Below are 20,224 nucleotides of genomic sequence, written 5' to 3' on the forward strand. Positions count from 1 at the left end.
CACCTATTAGGGAGAAATAATTAATACAGTGGCTCTTTGCTCAGGGCAACATGCAAAATAACTACACGAATAACTGGCAAGGCTCTGCAGATGCAGTGGCCACTTCAATCACACTTGAAGTGTGCAGAATTAATGCAATTATACATACTGGTCTGTGTGATATTTGCTGGACCAAACTTCAGTGCCTAAACTAGCAGCCTGTGGCTAACAGGGATTAGTTATGCATAGAAGCACAGCTAGAAAATCAAGTACTGCCAGGTGTAAAGTTTTACAAAAGGATGCTGCAGAAGGCTGTGTCCCTGGTTGCCTGGTGGGAGGCTGACGAGGTGGAAGTGAAATGGCATGTTATGATATGACCTCAGTCTGAGAATAAATGCTGTCTTATTTCTAGGAGGTATGTGCTAATACTGAGGGAAAGATCACCTTGGAAGGAGAAACCTGCAACTACCATTTTGCAATGAATGGAAAGTCCTATCAGGTTATTATAAAGCACTTCTACAACTTGCTGCCAAAAGTAAGTTCAAAGGAAACAAAGCACTTACTTGCCCTCCCTGTTTTATTAAGTGGCAGCAGTGTTCCAGCTGGAGAAAGGTGTTTTTCTGTTGGTAGCTGTAGCGTTGTCACTTCACACTTTGACAGCTCCTGGCAGCCTCCCCCCATGCCTCAGGTTTACCCCAAACAGCTTGCTTTCAGCATCTTCTAAGACCTCAAATGACAGGGGTGACTACGGTGCTGCGAGCAGCTGCACAGTGGAGTTACTCCATGGTCACCTTCCCAATTTCAGTTTAATTAAAAACGTCAATCCCATTCCCGTGTACCACTACCATAGCTGGCAATGGCCTCTGCTCAGCAGGGGCATCAGGAACACAAAATACCCACATCTAGCAGCAGAAATCTTCAACTCCTGTCACCCAGTCCATAAAATAGCTGGTGCTGGGACAGATTTTTGGATTTTATACTGTCTGGCCAGATTTTCAGGTAGGAGAAATCTCAGGCCGAGCAGTGTTATTGCTGCTGCCATCAGCCATCTGTTCTGCACTTGGGAAACACTTATAACGTCTTGCTTCTCTAAAGGCTGCCGCAGAGCACGTGGTGATCGCTGGCTTCCCAGCACCTCCTGCAGAGCCGGCAAGGCAGAAAACAGAGCAGGATAAATCTCATGTTAGAGGAAACCCGAACCTTAAGGGTAGCAAAACCGTGGTAGGGTTTGGCAGACAGGATTAGAGGATTTTACAAGCGTCAGGCACCCATCAGGGAGGCCTGATCCTGCCTTGGTGGAGCGATGGAGACACAAATGCCTGCCCAAGGCAGCCCGTTTTTCTTTCTTGCAGATACTGGTGAACGCGACTGTTTTTGCTAGGATGTCTCCTGGCCAGAAGTCCAGCCTTGTTGAAGAGTTTCAGAAACTCAAGTAAGGTTCTCTTTTGTTTTCTTCTTGAACCAAACCAATAACATGTTTTCTTGGAATTGTGATCGTCCCAGCTAGTACTGCTCCAGGCCCATCCTTCCGACCCTCCCTTCCTCCACATGTGACTGTTTGCATCCTTTGTGGCCGTCTTCCTCGAGTTCCCCTTCAGGGATCCCTCTGCATCAGGAGTACCTGCACCCCTCGCCCAGACTTAGCCACTGCTTCTCGCTAGTGCAGTACAGAAGGCAGCATTAAATGAGGCTGAGACAAAAATACAGAGGCAGACCCCCACATATACAAATAGCCCCCACCCCCAGCAACTCCCGCGCGGCTGCTGGTGCTGTCCTGGCTGCAGCTTTAGCAAAGCTGAAAACAACCTGATGCAGTTGGGAGTTTGACCCCAAAGATGCTCCTTCAGGTCCCCCAAAGGAATGTTTCCTCCCCGAAACAGGACTCATGCTAACTATGGACATTGCTTGCTAAGTATAAACAAGATGTGATACCTTTCTGAAAAAGAAACAGTTAATTATTGGTTATGAGGTCCTTCCTCTGGGGATGAAGTTCCCTGTTCTCTCAGAGGGACCTCACGTGTGGTGGTTTGGGAGCTGCTGTATTATTTCAGCAATTCCTGTGTCCTTTGGTCTACAAAAAACAGTCGAGGAGAAAATGCCAGTAAAAGCCAAGCTGCAGCTGCAGGAGCTGCTGCAAACGTGCACACCCTGCTCCCTTTCCATGGCCCCTGGTACCAAGGGGAAAACACTGTCTGGAATAAAGTGGCAGCGTTCCCTTTCCCATTACAGCCTCTTAATCCTAATTTTGCTCTGTGCACTCTGCCCCAACCTCTCCCCATATACAACTTGTCCTCTGGAAAGAGCCACTGCCTTCTCCAGGGCCAACACGAGGCCCCTGCTCTGATGTACCCACAAGTGCTAAGCCAGCTGGTGCTCCACCACGGGATCAAACACCTACGTGCAAGGTTTATGTGTTTTCCTTCTTCTTCCTCCATCAGTTACTACGTGGGTATGTGTGGTGACGGCGCCAACGACTGCGGGGTACGTAGGAGCTCACCTCCCGTTCTTGTTAAATTTCATCTCTTTCAACCTAAGGAGTGCTGTGACAAGAGGCTGCCCGACATCACTTGTCACTAGCATTTCCCAAGCTAGCCCATGGGTACACTTGGTCAGTGCGTCACTGTAAAATACTATCTACACACTTCTTTTTTTATACTAACATACATGATAATAGAGGATTACTGTTTTGATCTCCCCCCCCCCCTCCTTGAAATAGGGGCAAGAGACTTTTTCTTACACATTTGTTCAAATTTACAATTGTCAATTTGAGGGTCTTAGCCATAAAAATAATTATTATATTATCTCTTATATTATTATAATAAACGTTATCATAATGTAATTTTATAATAATGCATTAGCTTGCTTTGTAAAAGTTGTCCATAGCCTACACCTGAGCACTAAACCAGAGGTGACAAGACCAGGTGATAGGGAGCTCATAAGACAGCAATAAAAGAAATATGAACAGGAGATTGAAAGGAATAGAAAGCAGATAAAATGGTAATTTAAATATTTTAGGAGACTGTTTAGCAGGAGAGGTATGCACGAACTCCAGTGTGGGAAACAGCATATAGGGTAGTTGAAAGGATTGTAAATGGGTATAATGGGATTAAATCAACAAAAGAAATATTTAAGCTCCAGGGAAGGGAAGATATCTGGAAAATGAGATCAGCTGGGCCACAGCATAGAGGAAGATCAATTACAATGGACACTTGAAGCAAAACTTGTAAAGCACCAGTAAACATGCGCAGGGGGGAGGGGTGGATGGATGTCTCTCCATCTTCTTATTCCTGTGGTTTTCAGGCTTTGAAAATGGCCCATGCAGGGATATCACTGTCAGAGCAGGAGGCATCCGTGGCCTCGCCTTTCACCTCTCAAATCCCCAACATCCAGTGTGTGCCGGAGCTGATCAGGTGAGTTTGCTGGGTGCTGCCCTGGTGCAGTCTCCGGGTGCTGCTGCCTGCTCTGAGCTCAGTGTGTGAGGTCGCGAATGGGTGTGCACTACCCTCAAAGATGGTGCTAAGCCAAACCTAATTCCTCACTAACTGTATAAAATACAGCAGAATTGTTGAATTGTTTTGATCCTCAAATACCAGTGCTGGGAGCTTTTTTGTGGTTTTAAGAGAGCATTGCTCATGGTGGCTGATATTTTTGGACAGGTACAGCAGGAGAGTCACATGAAAGGGCAGGTATAACGGTGACCACAGAATAGATTTACTTGTCATTACTTTAAAATATTGATATTCATATGCTGCACACAGCCATGGTGCAGCCAGTAGTAATGCCATTTAACCAAATGTATGCAAAGACAATTACCTGTTTGTGTAGAAATGTGCTTGATTCCCAGAACTGTTGAGCAAATTAATAATGACAAAGCAACAGCAGCTTAATCCAGGTATTAAAATTGTGGCTGCAGAATGAAAACAAAGAAACAAAGCACTGCAGATGAAGGGTAGTTAAGTGACTCTGCAACATCTCTAGACCAAAATATTTGTATATGGAATTTGAACTGTTTTCTGTTCTTAGAGATGCTAAACAAAAGGAGTTACCCTCCTTAGAAGCAGAAATCATCTGTAGCACTAAAAGCACAGTACTGTAGCTGGAAGTGGGGTTTTTAGCTTTGTTTCGTGTTTTGAGCAGGGAAGGTAGAGCTGCTTTGGTTGCTTCCTTCGCTGTGGTTAAATACCTGACCCTTTATGGCCTGATTCAGTTCGTTGGTACTGCTCTGCTGTTTTGGGTAAGTGTTTCATACCCATCTTTTACCAGTACACTGTCCTCACTGTAGGTTTTTATCTTTAGTGGTATTACTTGGTAGGGAAGAAAAGGCATACAGGGCTTCAAGGAATAACAAAGATGTGAAAAGCTGGATAATTCCTGGCAGGGGGTAGATTGGTTGTAGGGACCTGCAGAATCAGGGAAAAAGCCCAGTGATAAAATTTCATCTCTTCCAAAAGAAGAAAGGGAAATAGAAGGGGGGTGAGTCCTGCCTCAGTCCTGCTGAGGAGCAGGACTTGCTGTAAAACGGGGGCTTTGGGAGCGCAGCTGCCTCTCTCAGCTTGAAAAAAAGCTTTAAAAAGAAGTGAGTGTCTCAGGCAGATGAAGGAGGGTAGTTAAGGAAGAATTATCATTGCGTATCACCAGTATGTGATGAATCCTCTAAAATTTTAATCCATGAAAAGAAAAACAGTGAAGGAAATTCCTGTATGGATTTACTGTGGGCACCTCTCTTGCCTCAGTTCATGCACATCTTCTGTGCACAGTCCCACAGAGGGTGAAGGGCAGAAAGCAAGTGAGCTGCTGCAAATCTGCAAGGTATGGCCGAGGCTTGATGGCAAACAGGGAGCGATGGTGGGTCACCACATGGGGACAGCTTCCCCAGCCACTAGTTTGGGCACGCGAACTTTGTCCACGTCCCCACTACCCAAAGACATTTCAAACCTGGCACAAACTGAAACTCTGGCTGTCATTGCTGTTACTGTGGGGCACTAGTATCTGGTGGGAAAACATTCAAATGCCACTGGGTCGCCCACACGTGCTATGAATTAGCAAGGGGTTCAGTGGGACCCAGCTGACAGCCTTCAAGCTGGGCTTGCTAGTCTTCATGGGGGTGCATCAGGGCCCTGAGGCTGCTGTTGCTGGCGCAACATTGCTCTGAAATAGCATTGGATGCTACAGTTTGTTTCATCAAAGTTGTCATAGGTTCTCAGGTGGTGCTGCCTTTGTTTTTGTTCCAGCAACTGCAAATCTTTGGGAATCACCAGTATTTGATACAAGACATCATCATTACCCTTCTGGTTTGCCTAACGAGTAAGCAGCTCGGGGAAGCCAGCTGTGTCTGTTTGAAAGCCTGAGTGTAAATAGTTGACTTCATTTCCCAATAAAAATTAAAATGAGGAGCCAAGTTCTGCTGTCAGCAACATCATAACCATTGATGCTAGAGCAATTCCCAGGGCCCAGAATGTGGGATTTGGCTCACTCAGCTGCAGAACTCTGTACATAACCAAAGGGGTTTGGATGTGAGACTCGACTGGAAGAGGAGCAGTTGCTCTTCTGACTCTTAGTGGGGCTCGGACAGTGTAAATTCAGCCCCTGCTCTCCTGTGTGTTTCTGGCATGAGACCCAGTACGGCTCTTAGACTCCACTGGAGATCCCCGCCTGCAAGTGGGGATGATACTCCCCATCTTCTCTGTGTGTTCTCCTGAGGGGGGGGATTCAGAGGAGGTTTAGATGGAAAATAGTGGAGATCAAAGCCATTTCTTGCCTGCTTATTAGGGCCAGGCTTTGTAGCATGTACCTGTGATGTGCGGATGGGGGTCTGTGTGCGGTTCTGCTTGCCCAGCAAATGCAGACGGATGCTGGTCGGCTGAGGCTGCCATGGACTGCAAATGTCTCCGGTTTCTCTCCAGTGAGCTTGACTGAAGCCTATCCAAAGCTGGCACCTTATCGCCCTCCCAGCCAGCTCATATCTCCTCCCTTGCTGCTCTCCATCACCCTCAACGTGTGCTTTACCATAATCATGCAAACCTGTGGCTTCCTTCTGGTGAAGCAGCAGCCCTGGTATGTAGTGCTGGCCAGCCAGAGGTAAGTCCCTCTTTTTGTCTCTGATCCCCGGCTTGCAGATCACGTTGCTGCCGTTTGCGGGGCACATTCCAGCCTCGCCGTGGCACACTGCAGGACCCGAATGGAACAATATCCCCCCCCCCCCCAACTGTGTGCGTACTCAGCAGAGCGTTGCCAAGACAAAATTAAGTTGCTGCAGATGCCACACAGAAATCTAGCAGGCCAGCCCGAGAGCTAACACACGCGTGTTTTTCAAACGTCTCCTCTGACGCACGCATGGCGCTGCTTATCTGGAAATGCGGGAGGAGCGGCGGTGCCCGCGCCACCGAGCTGCGCCGTCCTGCGGCGGGCGCCCATCCCCGGCGCGGCCGGGCGGCGCCGCGGCAGCGGCTCGGGGCGCCCACGGGAGCGGCCGGCCTCCCTCCGCTCCCCTGTGCTGCCCTCTCCCGGGGTCCGGCCGCACAGCTCCTCCAGGAAACAGCCCCCGGGACGGGTTTTTCTGGAATCCAACTTGGCTTAAAAACCGGTTGCGAGGTGGGAAGCCGGCTCGTTTCCGTGCTTGTGAAAGGTAAAAAGTCTCTCTCTGTACTCCAGAGCCGAACTGTATTATGTATAATATTATATAATATTATATAATATATATTATAATATATACTAATGACCAGCATATCATCACGCAGAAATGAACCGGTAGGGCAGGAGGCCAGCGAGGTGTTTCAGTGGGGGTGGGATGCTCCCAGATGCCAGGGCTCGGCTGGGGCCGTTTCCCTGCGGCTGCAGGGATGCATCACAGGGCGCGTGTGCCGGAGTGGTGTGCAGTCAGCTAGGGCACGCGTCTTCATAGACATGTCTCTTGAACACTGCTACCACTGCCCTCTTGAGAGCCAAGATTTTGGCACAAACCAGAAAATTAAGCTGAGTTTTTGGGTGGTTTTTGTTTGTGGGTTTTTTTTGTTTGTTTGTTTTAAAACATGGTTTTCACTCCTGTGGGTGATATCCGGTTATAGTAGGCAGGGTCGGAAAGAAAAGGAAATTGCTGTTCACAGCTCACTGTTGCTGGAGAGAGCAGGAACAAAATGCTGGGCATTGCCTTACAGACATTGCTCTCCAGGGAACCAGACCGTGTCCCCCACCAGCCCAGGAGGAAACAGTACCAGCAGCGGTGCCCAGAGCACTGTCCTCAGTTATGAAGACACTACGCTGTGGCCACTATCTTCTATCAACTGCATCATTGTGGCCTTCGTCTTTTCCAAGGGAAAGCCCTTCCGGAAGCCCATCTACACCAACCGTGAGTAGAGCTGGAGTAACGTGCTCCACAGACTCTCATTCCTGCTCCAAAATAATCCTGGCAGGAGAGGGTGCTAGGGAAGGGATGCTGTGGATTTTTCTGTACCCACACCAGTGACTGGCATGTAAAATAATTGTTGGCGTATGTGAGCTCCTACTTCTCCGTTTCCAAAAAAGCTTAGTGAGCACTGCTTATGTTGGCTTCCTCCTGGAGATAAGAAGCAACAGAGCTGAAAAGGGAGACTGCATCTTGTTTTGGAAAATGTGTGCTTTCCAGAAGATGATGGGCTGGATTTAGAGCAGAACTGTGTATTATTGTGAACACAGACAGCATATGAGGATCAGATGTATTAGTTTCGAAATACACACATCAGAAAGAGTTCCTCTGAGATTCACTGAGAGTCTTACCCTGCCTGATTTCCATTCCTAGAGATGAGAGAGAAAAGCCCATGATAATATCACTGTTAAAATCTCACAATAACCTTTCTTTTTCTGTTTGAATTTTGCTGAGATGATTTAGCCCTTCTAGCCATCAGTTGACTGATATCTCCTTTGCAATTGCAGCTGATGGATGAGAGGGCAGGACTTTGCTTAATCTTAGCAGAGTTGATTTTGTTAGGTATTTTGTTAAAAGGCAGGTCCCAAACCCATTTCACAGAGCATTGACCACCTGCAGAAGACAGGTGAGACTAGAAAGAAGCTGCCCTGCAAGCAGCCAGGCTGAGATGGGACAGAGGACTCTGTCAGCTGAGAAATCTGCATGTGCTTCTCTGTGTTTTATCCCTGTTTGGGGACAATCCCTAGGAGGAAGCAAAGGGCGATTCCCATGTTTTTGCCACCCACTCAGCCCTGTCCCCTCTCCTCCCTGGCCATAAGGTTGCCAGGAGGCCATTGGGAGCTGTTGACCCAATTTACCAGCTAGTTTTAAGATGCTCAGCTCCTGGTAATTGCCAGGAATTTGGCCCCTCCAGACGTCTGAGCCATTTGCCATCAATCTGCGGCCTCCAGCTCCTTTGGAAGAGGATGCAAAGCCAGACAAACTCTTCCTGTGGAAGGCACAGGTATAGCCCACCTTTGCACCCTGTCGGTCGCAGAAGCACCCAGCTCTCTCTGGGAGGGCAGCCCACGAGAACAAGCAGCCTCCTCTGCTGCCTGCGGTCCAGGCGTTCGGCTGAGCACGTGGAGGAGCGAGCGCAGGGGAAGGGATGCTGGTGTGGCTCACAGCAGTGCCCTTTTGAGGCAGTTTTCTGTGGTTGTATAAGAATCAGAACATGCCAAATCACTTGTGCAAGAAAAACCAGTGTAGGTGATGAGCTTTGCAACAGGCTGCTGGGGAGTAGCTCCTCTAGTTTCAATTTCACAGCTCTTCTTTTGGGAGGAAAAAAAGAAAGGCATTTTATATCATGGCAGTTTTATAGCATTAGCATTCGGGGCTCCTGTCAGCATATCTGCAGAGTTTGGTCACCAACCCCCGTCCCTCCCAGGGCCACAATTGCTGTTCTTTCCCTAGATGTATTTTCAGTCCTCCTGGCCCTCCAGCTTGCAATCTGCCTCTTCCTCTTGTTCGCCGACATTGATGCTGTGTACAGTGGCATGCAGGTAAGCGCAAACGGAACGTGCATTTCCTTTTCATGCCACATATTTTGCTGGCCCTTTCCCTAAGCGTACAGAGCAGAAGCTACAGCTACGGTCATCTTGGAAATGAATTTGCTGATCTGATGCTGACCGGGCAGCCCCTTCAAGCTTCTCTAACACCCTTCTGACAAGGGCTTGATTAATGAGGTAGTCCTCCTCTCCTCTAAGACTGGGTGGCAACAGGGAGAAGAAAAAGTACTTACAGCTTGCTGAGCTTGTCTTCTTAACAGAAAAGCATAATAGGGTGGATTGTGGTTTTGCACGTTGGAGGAGGCTCGTTGGCCAGAGAAGCGAGTGGGCAGGGATTGCTGCTGCCCCCTGCCCCGGAGCACCATGAGCTCACGTGGGGCCGCGGCTGCCTCGGCCCTCCCGGGCGCTCAGCCAGGGCACAGCGCAGGCGGCTGCCTCCAGCTGTGCTGCCCAGCGTGGGGAATGGCCGAGCCCTGCAGCTTGTCCCTGGCCATCCTGCACGGGATGGATTCGGGTGGAGACCTGGCGTTAGGGCGGGCATACACAGAGGGAGAGGAGCCGCACATTGTGCATTAGCTGTAACTCCCCAGAAGTATTTGGGTGCTGGATCCTGCCCCAGGCACCTCATCTGTGGGTTTCAGCGGTAGCTTAAATAGCCGAGATGAGTTAGGCAGCTCTGTGCCGTGGGGAATCTGGCACCAAACCTCCCAAGATCTCTGTGACAAGGAATTACTGTCACTTCCTACTCCCTTCTCCATGTTTGCCACTAGGAAAATGTTAGTCAGCCTCTCAAATCACTAGGAACAGATGCAAATCTTGGCAAGGCATTTAAACCTAATTGCTGTTCCCGTCTTTTCCAACAGTTTCTTTGCACTCCTGTGATCTGGAGAGTTTACATCTTACTGATGCTCTTGGTCACCTTTTGTGTATCTTTTTTTACGGAGGTGAGTGCATTTATTTACCACCTTTTCCCCGGGGTGAACAGGCACAGTGTCTGGTCAGGTCCTTCTACCCCCATCTGCAGCAACGCTCTCTTCCTGCAGAAGCATAAACCCTCAGGCCTTTTTTTTTTCCTTAAAGCTCATTGTGTGCCAGTCAAATCCATTTTATGCAGCCCCAGAGACGATTTAGACCACATCTCTTCAGCCTTTAGAGAGGGAGCAAGCTGAAGTGCAGCTGCCCGGGAGGAGCCGGCTGCCCTGGCTCACAGGGGAGCAGACCGCAGCACGGGCCAGGCGCTTGGCAGTGATTTTGAAACAACCACTTCCCTCTTGTCCTACAATCGACCAGGCCAGAGACTGTGCTGGCTTGTGCCATTGGATATTGCAGTAATGACTAAGCCCTAAAGTGTTTTGTGGTTCAAGGCTGGCTGCATCCAGCACCGGGTATTGACCCCTGCAAGGAGCAGGAGTGCCTGGTCGTCCCGCAGCCCCAGGAGGAAAATCTTGCCCCTTGATTTTCCCCTTCAGCTAAACAGACTGAGATCAGCGTTGTCCTGATATAACTGAGCAGAGCCTTCCTGTGGATGAGGAAGGTGGCATTTAGCAGCTGTGTTACCGAAGGGGAGTGCACGCAGCTGCCCAGCGCTGTGGGGCTCGGGGGGGTTGCACGTGTAGCAAGAGATGACTTTTGTCCCCGAGCGGTCCTCCCTTCCAGTGAAGGGCAACAGCATTGACCCTGCACCGCATCACTCCACAGGACGTTATCTTGCAGAACAAGCACCTCTGGATGCTGATTAAGGCCTGGTTTGGGTACCAGTCAAGCAGCCAGTACCGAAAATGGCAGAGGATGCTGCAGAGGGATCCCAGCTGGCCTCCCGTAAGCGCAAAAGACTTTGCAGTAAAAAGCACGGATGAGATTTACATTAACCCCACCTACAAATGCAGCGACGAGGACTAGGCGAGACCCTGCAGCTGGGCGCGGGGCTGCGCAGTGCTGGCAGCTTCTCCGGCTTGTGCTGAACAGCCCGTGTTTTCATCCTTTGATGTGCACCAGATTCAGATGTTTGAAATCCCTGCACAAACCCATCTATTCAGGGGCAGGTCTGGCCCGCGCGGGCTGTGGCCCAGAGCACAGGCAAGGGTTATTCTCTCGGCTGCTGGTAAAAAAACAGCCTTGACTCTACTCCATGGCAATAACAGGTCTCAGGCCTTGCCAACATCTCCTACAAAGGTTCAAAAATACTAAATACAGCGAAGCCATGGCTTCTGCTGCTCCATGTCACACTCTCACTCCATGTTTCAGCCACTGCCCCACCAAATCCTGTCAATGCACCCACCGAGCTTGATGGGAAGGCAATCCAAAATAAGTGACCTAATCTTGACCGCACAGAGGAGCATGCATACAATTGCAAAATCCTGCTTTAAATGAAATGCTGCAGCTTCCAAGAGCTACAAGAAAGTTCTCCAGATGAAGTAATTCCCATTTTCTTGCCCCCTGGAGTGAATTATAGATGTGAGAGGGCACATATGCTGTACTCGCCCGGCTCTCCCTTGCCAGTTCTTGTGGACATAATGCTCCAAGTACAAGAAAGGTTAAAGGTCAAGGGTTGCTGTAAGATCAGGCTGGGAAGGCTGGCAAGGATATGCCCCACTTAAGCTTGCAGAGGCAGAGGACAGGACAGCTGCTGCACACAGGACCCCCCCGTTCGTGCTCTGCTGCTGCCAGGTCCTGGCCCAGGTTTGGTGTCACACGGCAGAAAGCAGGGCTAAGCCGTGGCTTCTTGCTTTAACTAGGTCAGGCCAAGAAGCAGGGGTTTTAACGTGCTCTGGTGCACGGCTGCTGGACAGATACAAGAAGCTGAGCCCCTCTGTACTTGCTCTTTCATCTTCAAGTTGTTCAACCACCTAATTAGTTTATCCATGAAAGAACTTTTGATTACATTTGCAGGAAGCAAAAAAGAACTTTCAGCTTCAGTTTTATTATAATATGTTTTCCCATATTAAAAAAGAACAACTTTATTTAAATGTAATAACAGAGGGCACTACAAAATACGACCAGAAGTCTTGGCTTTGTTATTTCAAACATTGAAACAACTGATGTTTAAAAAAAGCTTCCGATCCCGTTATATACACGTTAAGAGCAGACAAAAATAGCACGCCTTTTACAGACAGCTCTTTTGCTCTCATCTCTTCTTACAGTCCAGGCAGTTGCCTGTGGCAAAACCAATATAGGATTTAATCTTAGATGTGGTCTGCAAGAAACATGGTTCCAAACATGCAAGCCAGATACTCCTGGTAAAGAGTAATAAACCACACTTTTCCAAAACAGTTTTCTTCTAAGACAAGCCACATGTCAGCTTTGTGACAAGGAAATAGCAGGGCTCTGTAGATTTGGAGATGGGGCACAGGTGCTGCACAGCTCATTCGACAGGTACGTCACCCACAGCACTGCAGGGACCCTGGCTTTGCCTTCCTGCTGGCTGGAGGAAGATTGATCTTGTGCTGTGGCTACAAACTGCTTAAATTCAACTTCTGGTCACTGAAGAGCCAACGGCCCCAACTGTGGGGGGCAAAGGCTCCTAGCTGCCCTTGCAATCCATGGGGTCTTCCTTTAAACCTCAGTGCTTTCGCAAGGAGTAGAATCATAAAATGATTTTGGTTGGAAGGGACCTTAAAGATCATCTAGTAAGCTCGATCAGGTCCAATACCAACAACCACTGCGCTTACAAGGATGAAGAGGGAAATCTCAGTGGCACAGTGGTCCCAATCTGGAACGAACAGTTGCCAGAGAAAAAGCTAGCTGGGTTTTTGTCAGATTCCCCCCAGACTGGGGGCCTGCTGCTCCCAAAGGGAGTCAGAGGAGCCAGGGAAAAGAATGCTTTGCAGGCAGGAGAAAACTGAGCAAAACACCATCAAGCCAAAACCAGAGCACTCATTTAAAACACTGAGGGATACAGCCAGCAAGACCTGCCCTTCCTTCCTACCTCCCGCCCTCGCAGGAGCGGCTTAGTTTAGGCATTGTAGGCACAGGCTCTGAAACACAGCACGTGCCTTGCCTGCCCTTCCACTGGGGTTTTCCACTTGCACAGGTTCTCAGCTGGAGGACATACAATAAACCCTCAGCAATACTTCTACATTACTTTTCTTTTTTTTAAAAAAAAAAAAAAAGTAAAAATGTTTCTTCAAGCAGGTTAAAATAGGTTAGTCACAGCAAGAGCCCACAAGGATGCAGTTGATAAAAACACGATGTGTAGAAAGCCTGCACCAGCCCTCAGCAGAGCACCGGGGGTGTGAGGATGGAGAATTTGCTTGCAAGCGCTCCCAGATTACCACAAAAATCATCACAGGCAATGAAATAAAAGCAGTTGTGGCAAACAGGCTAGTGCTGCTCTCAGCAAGGGCAACACAGTTGTTAGTAAGTCTCAGTGGCAGCTGTGGCCAGAAACTGTCCCGGGTCCCTCCCAGCCGGCGGCTCCCTGCCCTGCTCCGAGCTCGTCCCGGCAGCCCATCAGTACTGTCTCTCTCTGGATCTGCTCCGGAGCAAGCCCAGCAAGGAGAAGGCACCAGCGGCAGCTGTTACAAACCCAATGGCACCGATTGCTCGGTTGGCCTGCAAAGGGGAAGTAAAACACAGGCTGGAAACATGATGAGCTTTTTTTTTTTTTTTTAACCCCCAGGCATGCTAATAAAGAGCAGGCAGGAATAATCAAGGCAATTAAATGAATGAGAGACACCTGCTCCATAAGCAGAAGGGGTAACACCCAGGCTTTTATCCTTAGGCTGTGGCATTCAGTAAGAGGGCACTATCAGGGTGCAGAGAGACCATAGTGAACCTCCTGGTTCAGGGTCTCCGGTGAGGCCAGAGGCAGTGATGGTTTGGACCCCATGCCTGGGGCTTTGCTGTCCCCATGCAGTTTGCATGCTGTGCCCAGGTCCAGAGGCTCACACAGAGCAGCAAGGAGGTGCCCTGTGAGGCATGCAGGGGCTTACCCCAGGTTACTTACCTGGTCGGAGACCCCCTCACCGTAGCGGAGCAGCGTCACGAAGTGCTCGCAGTTGTTGCCAAGCAGGTCGTAGGACACCTCCTGGTCGATGAGGTACTCAGCGCGCCGGATGATCTCCTCCACCGGGAGGGGAGCGTAGGTGCCGTCGTACTTGTTGTTGATGTGGTAGGTGTCGTTTCCTACCACGTCCTTCAGGAGCTGCATCCTCACCCGGGCCTTTCTGCTGAACACTGACTTGGCGCTGGCGAACGTGGCTGGGGGCCCTTCATCTAGGGAAGGTAGGGACGGGATGAGCCAGGCAGGCCCTGTCTGGCCCCTCCAAGACCTCAGAGGGGTTTCTGGCTGGCTCCTGGAAATGCCATCTACACACACAGGATTCCCCACCGGCCCATGGAGGGAGACAGGGCCCCCGGCTCACCCCGAAGTCCCCTCTGCACCCTGCTGGGCTGCACCAGCCTTACCTACGGGCGTCACGTTGATGATGTATCCGTCCCCCAGGTAGAGGGCCCAGTGCTGGTAAGCTGGCCGGAAGATTTCGATCAGGTCCCCAGGCTGGGGGTCGCCGGGGTGGGTGGCACTGAAACTCTCGATAGCTGCCATCTCAAGAGCGTGAGGTCAGGACATGTCCCTCTTGCTGGGCGGGCTCAGTGCAAGGCACAGTGGAGAAGGCAGGTCTGGGATGTGCACAGGGCATCTGCTGGGGGAATCGCAGGCAGGGAGATCATTAGGGCCTGGCGCTGGCACGCTCATACCGCATGTGGAGCATCATCGGGTGGCACCCGGTCACTGCTGCGGTGGTCCCCCTCTCTGCAGGGCTCTGGCTAGGGGCAGCCGGTCCCGCCTGCTAGCGATGTGCTGGCGTAGGGTAAGAAACGAAGTCGCCGCCCCTGCCGCCAAGCGCTGCGGGCGAAGGGTGAAGCCATTACGGGCCGGCGTCCAGCTCGCAGCGCCCGTCCCCGGCTCACCCCGCCGCGCGGCCCCTCCCCGGGCCAGCGCCCTGAACTGTTACCACCGCAAGACTCCGCCGGTCCCCTCCCGTCCGTGCTCCTTTCGCGGCTCTGCTTGTGCCGGTACCGGGCCAGCTCCGGTGGAGGGTCGCAGCTCCCCGGGGGGGCACCCAGGGTGCCGAGCCCTTCCCCAAGCTCTAGGGCAACCCCCGGAGCTCGGCCAACCCGCGCCCGCCGCCGGCAGCACAGCACCCGGCACCCCGGAGGGGGCCACGTCCTGCTGGCAGACGCCTGCTCCCGTCCCCGGAGCTCCCCCGCATCCCCCCCATAGCACCGCGCTCACCCCCAGCGCCCGTCCCGCTGCTGCCGTGGCCGGGCTGCCGCCCCGGGCGGGGGCAGCGGCGGAAGCTGGGCCGGGGCCTGGCTCCTCCCGGCCGCTACAAATGGCGAGGAGCCGGGCGGGTTGCGGGCAGGCGGGGCTCGCACGGTCTCCGGCGAGCTCCCTGCCTGCCGCTTGCCTAGCAGCCGCTCCGCTCCGCCCCGCTCCGCTCCGCCGGCGGAGGCACCTCTCCGGAGGGTGTTCCCAAAACCGCCTGTTGGGTGGAAAAGCTCGTCCTGCCCCCGGGGAAGACGGGCCACCGCCTCCTCGCCGGGAGCCTCTGCCACGGCTCCCAGGGCCCCGCCAGCCGCGGGGGTGGGCTCCGGTGTGCGGAGCCGGGGCAGCTGCCCTGCCGAGGCGAGGGGTAAGTGAGCATCCCTCGCCAGGAAAGCTTTTCCGAGCGAAAGACGCCGCAGAGCTGCCGGTTCGTTTCTTTGCTGGCGAAGGGAAGCAAAGAAGGTGGAGCTCAGAGTAAATCCCAATGGCCGTTTTAGGGCAAAGAGATTTCTAGGATGGCTTTTCATGTGTCTTTCATGTTGTGGCCCAGGAATTTCTTTCAGGACATCAGAGGAGTCGCCTGATTGTGCCCAGCAAGAGTACTCTGAGCTGAGGGGCGGGCAGTGCAGGCAGCCTGAGCACAGCTGAGCAGGTACGGCTGTCTCCTTGGCTATTGCCAGCGCAGGATGCCGAAAAGGAGGGTTCACTATCAACAAAACTGTCCTCTGGGTGAGTTGAACTAAGCATTCAAGTATTTAAAGCCCAGCATTTCAAAAGTCAGGCGAGCAAGCCAGTTGATTTAAAAGATCAGAGCAGCAGATCATTTATCATCTTTCTGGCTTCTCTTGATATGAAATAGTTAATTCGATGGAGCACCGAATTGCAATTCTGCACTCTGTACCAGCCCTTGTTTCAAATCTGAAGTCTTTGCAAGGTTTTGCAGTGGAAAGCCAAGGCAATTCTTGAGGTATTGAAATAGCAAGGTGTATCCATGGAAACCCAGAAATCTGCTTTACCTGGGTATAGCTGGGCTCTGTTGCTTGGGAGAGGCAGAGCTGGGGTCCTACAGGGTAGGGACTGGGCTGTGCTCCCACCGACTGCAAGGGGAGGCGAGCGGATCAGCACCGCTCAGCGTTCACAGAATCGCACTGTTAGCAAGCGCGAGAGTGCAATAGGAAGCTGCCGCTGAACAGGCAGGAAAAATGCTTTTATAATTGCCGTGAAATTCCAGCATAAGGTTGACAGTTCATTTGCGCACGAGTAGGTCTCTCGCGCTGATTCACTTTCATTATGTAACGAGGCTGAAAACCCCTTTCCATTCACATCCTCTCCAAAATAGCTGTGCTGTGCAGGTATGGACAGCTGGCATGTTCTTGAATGGAACAGAATAAAATGCCTTTTATTCTACCTAACTGTTCATGGAGTTTACAAATATTTTTTTGGCCAACAGCACACATGAGTTTATGGATACAGGTGAAAGGAGAAAGGGTAAGTAAATAATAACCAGCATTATGGCACAAACAATGGGAAACCCACACTGTTTCTCACTGTCATCAGAAGTGAACCTGCACAGAACTGGAAAAGCATCAGAGAAACCTAAACGGTACATTCCTTACGTCTCAAAGCTTCACTCATGGCACAAGAAATTCGTTCAGGGTTTGTACAAGGCCCAGGCAGTGCCTCGGTCCCGTGAGCCTTGTGAGTGGTCTGTTGTGGGGTGGGTGTCTCGCGCACTGCATGTTACTAGGCCTTGCCACAAACACCTTTGATCTTCCTTTGTAGGGGTGTCCTTGGCATGGTCTGGGATGGAGGCAATGCAGATCTCTAGCCACGTTCATCAGAGTGTGGCAGCTTCAGAGTCTGCAAAGACCCCAAGGAGAGTTTATGACAGGATCTCATTCTTCAGAAAGTTTTTGTTAAGTTATGCTCTTGCTTAGCCCCCACAGACCGGGGGCTGATGACAACCCTACTTCTTGTCCACTCCACCCTAACAGCAAGGAGGGAGCTCTCCTTCAAACAATCACTTCTTTCAGTCCAGCACTCCCAAGGGGGATCATCCTTTTTACTACACTTGTCACCAGATGAGCTCAGTGTCTTCTTATATACATCTTTCCCCAGTTGGACGTGCCTTGCCAGAAGGGCAGTAAGAACTGTGTCCAGCTCAGTCAGCTAATCCCCTCCCCATGGAAGGATTTGGGTAAGATGATCTCATGAAGACCTGCCTGGGATGCTATAATTAATTCTGACTGCATCAGTCTACGGTTTGTACATCTATCAGAGGTGTGTATGTGATGGTGTGCTGGCAAATTCCGTCTGGACTTTGTGTTTTCAAACAGCCTCTGAAGACAACACAGTCCCTTATGTGAGTTAGGACGTATTTCAGTTTGGGTCTACAACATGAGATCTGAGAGATATTTTAGATGAACAATTTCAAAGGTTTTCAGGAAATGCAATTTTTTATTTATTATTATTTTTTCTCAAAGTATTAAAAATACTATTAAAATACAAGAGCAGAAAGTAATACAAATTGGGAAAATATTGCTAACTATAGGTATGTATTTTGGGATTCATTTTGATCAAACGCAGTGTTCACAATGCAGCCATAATCTTGCTCATGTACTCTGTCATCCAATACATTCCTGGACTGTTTCAAAGGAGAATCCCTTGATTTCACAGCTATATCCATCTTTCTCTTCCTTCTGTACAATGGAAAAAAAAAAAGAACAACCATTTTTAATTTCTATTCTTAGCTGTAGAGAGAGGTCAAATAACAGTGTGAGCATGAATGAAGTCAGATTTTGGAGAAGCCCAAGTTTTGTGATAGTGATGCATATGCCCTGTGTAAAGCAAATGGCATATGTTCATTTCTGTAGAAAAAGCTAAGTTTTCCCTCACATTCCTCAAATGAGATCCTGAATGCTGTGGTTCGTTTTTGGTCCTGCAGGTATGTGACTAATAGGAGTTTTGAGGTTTACAGGTGCTAAAAGGGGTGTATGTGTCTTGACTCTGCTGAACTAGCAAAACTGGGAAAACCTTACCTGTACAGGTACACTGTAGAGGAGATGAGAATGACGATAACAACTACGCCTGCCACAACTCCAACGACAATGACAATTGTGTGGTCCTCAGGATCTTCTATGGGAGGGTCTTCAGCTGAAGAAGAAATAAGAGCCCGTCAGTGAAAGCTAACCATACTGTGAACAGAAATTTTTTTCTCAACCCTTGCCTGTCTGCTTGGTTTATACTGTGCTCTCTGACGAATGTGGCTTTCTGGAGTGGTGTCAGACCCGGGTCCTATGTGCTCTACAGAGCCCTGCTGTCATGCCTTCTGGCACCTCTCCACTGGGGGATCGGACCTCTTCTTTCTGCTTGGATGACCACAGGCTCTCACCCACTGGGTTACTAATTTACAGCATAGAAATGAAGAGCAAGCTCAGCCTTCTCCCTAATGACACCCATTTTTGAAAGTGGTGCGTGTAATGCAGACAGTGAAATCCAAAATAGTTTTATTACCTATCTTTTCAACCTCACAGCTTGGTCCTGTGTACAGTTCTGAACATTCACAGTAGAAGCGGACAGAAGTACTGTTGGTAGTTTCAGAGCAAACTCCATCATTCTTACAAGGATTTGGCATACATGGTCCACCTGGCAAAAAAAAAGGAGAAACACTTCAGACTCTCAGATAATCCAACCCTCAGAGAACTGTTCTTCCTTAGATTACACTTGCTTAGATTAGACTCCTAATGCGGGACATCCCCTGTATTTTAAGGCACATTACTTGTATTTGACAACAGGACTAAGGGAAAGAAACACTGTTTCTACAATGAAACATCAGAGCAAGATCCCCAGTATGCTTTTCTTCTGTACACACTCTGTAACTATGTCCAACCCAGTGATGTTCTATAAGCAGTAAGTCAAGACTTCTTAGCATCAAAGCCAGTGTGACAGTGGTTGACTCACTCCTGTAGCATCCACGGCTGTAGTTTGAAATGCCACAGATTTCATCAGATCCACACACTATGTTAGAGCAGGAGACAGTGGAGCTTTCTGTGCACTGGCATCTCTGAGAGCAGTCATCAGTGGTGAATATTTCTCCAATCTGGAAGACAGCAGTTGAATGTTAAAAAATATCAAATAAAATCAGCCAGAAAAACCATGAATGGAGCACTGGGGTCCCATGCTACTCTCTCTGATGCCTTTGTTGAATTTTTTTTTTTTTAGTAGTTTGTACAAAAAAGAAAGCAAGGGGCTTACTAATCCAGCTCTTTGAAACTCAAGGATGGCCCAAGAAAGAAGGCAAAAGAAGAGTTTGGGGTATGAGATCCTAGCCCCAGGTGGGGTACATGTGCAACCAACACTATCTAACTGTTGCTGAAGATAAGAGAGAGCGGCAGATGCATCTCATCATGCCTCCAAGGCAATGTGGAAATGCTATGTGCCATTTTTCTGGCAGGTGCCACCAGTTCATAGTAAGTGTCTCCCTCCACCCATAAAACAATTTTTACTGGCTTAGGCCTTTTCTGTACCGAATCTCTAGTGTTAAAACAGAAATCTATGAGATTGTGAAGCTGTTCTATCCTGCAGCGACAATGGAGGATTCTCTGTATTCCTCAGAATCCAGCCTCGCTTGGGGCTCTCTTCATGTCATAGCCAACTCTACAGACTCTCAACCCTGGCTATACCACTCTTCTCTGAGAGGAGAGGGAGCACAGTGACTGACAGAATTTCTCTGTAACTGGTGTGTTGTAAACTTTAGAGCCTATGAGGCTATTAGTTAGTGTAATAAAGGTGAAGAATTAACATGGAGGTCGGAGTGTAATCATATACTTTCTCCAAGTGTCTGCCTTGAGTATTCTGGCAGGCAGAGTTTCAGAGGCAGACCAAGTGATCTACTCTCTCTTCCCTTCCTCCAGAGACCAGAATTTTATTAAACAATTGCTTTTTGTTTCTAATGCAAAATTACATGCTGAAGAGAATGATGAGATTGTCAAAGTAATTAGCAGAAGAAAATATTGTTTGGTGCTGTGG

At 49.7% G+C, this 20,224-nt stretch overlaps 2 protein-coding genes across 5 annotated transcripts in view; one reads left to right on the forward strand and one right to left on the reverse strand.

Annotated features, from left to right (window-relative positions):
• The window catches only part of LOC142085631 (putative cation-transporting ATPase 13A5), a 34,159-nt gene extending 23,332 nt beyond the window's left edge, over positions 1-10,827 (forward strand). The window contains exons 20-30 of the mRNA XM_075157694.1: positions 392-514; positions 1,332-1,411; positions 2,418-2,460; positions 3,280-3,389; positions 4,117-4,213; positions 5,211-5,283; positions 5,883-6,057; positions 7,134-7,324; positions 8,834-8,922; positions 9,792-9,872; positions 10,627-10,827. Coding sequence (XP_075013795.1) covers positions 392-514; positions 1,332-1,411; positions 2,418-2,460; positions 3,280-3,389; positions 4,117-4,213; positions 5,211-5,283; positions 5,883-6,057; positions 7,134-7,324; positions 8,834-8,922; positions 9,792-9,872; positions 10,627-10,827 — 1,263 coding nt within the window. The remainder of the gene's footprint in view (positions 1-391; positions 515-1,331; positions 1,412-2,417; positions 2,461-3,279; positions 3,390-4,116; positions 4,214-5,210; positions 5,284-5,882; positions 6,058-7,133; positions 7,325-8,833; positions 8,923-9,791; positions 9,873-10,626) is intronic.
• A 1,005-nt stretch (positions 10,828-11,832) lies between these two features.
• Positions 11,833-15,508, reverse strand: PLAAT1 (phospholipase A and acyltransferase 1). 4 transcript variants are annotated; one of them, XM_075158424.1, is made up of 4 exons: positions 15,164-15,508; positions 14,335-14,567; positions 13,874-14,142; positions 11,833-13,479 (listed from the first exon to the last, which is right to left on the reverse strand). In XM_075158424.1, exons 2-4 carry the CDS (start codon positions 14,471-14,473, stop codon positions 13,378-13,380), a joined length of 510 nt encoding a protein of 169 aa, XP_075014525.1. In that variant the 5' UTR covers positions 14,474-14,567; positions 15,164-15,508; the 3' UTR covers positions 11,833-13,377. The 4 variants fall into 4 exon arrangements, with proteins under 4 accessions (XP_075014525.1, XP_075014526.1, XP_075014527.1 ...); XM_075158425.1 differs by having other exon boundaries at positions 14,335-14,773; positions 15,164-15,367; XM_075158426.1 differs by having other exon boundaries at positions 14,335-14,570; positions 15,164-15,359.
• Between the last annotated feature and the right edge of the window lie 4,716 nt (positions 15,509-20,224).

The sequence above is a fragment of the Calonectris borealis genome, chromosome 9, assembly GCF_964195595.1.
Source record: "Calonectris borealis chromosome 9, bCalBor7.hap1.2, whole genome shotgun sequence".
Lineage (NCBI taxonomy): Eukaryota > Metazoa > Chordata > Aves > Procellariiformes > Procellariidae > Calonectris > Calonectris borealis.

What these genes read in the sequence shown, in the direction of transcription:
- PLAAT1 (XM_075158424.1), bottom strand. Translation starts at nt 14,473, where the DNA reads ATGGCAGCTATCGAGAGTTTCAGTGCCACCCACCCCGGCGACCCCCAG. An exon ending in CATCAACGTGACGCCCGTAG is followed by an intron (nt 14,143 to 14,334) that starts GTAAGGCTGGTG and finishes TACCTTCCCTAG; the next exon opens with ATGAAGGGCCCCCAGCCACG. An exon ending in GTGAGGGGGTCTCCGACCAG is followed by an intron (nt 13,480 to 13,873) that starts GTAAGTAACCTG and finishes TCCCCTTTGCAG; the next exon opens with GCCAACCGAGCAATCGGTGC.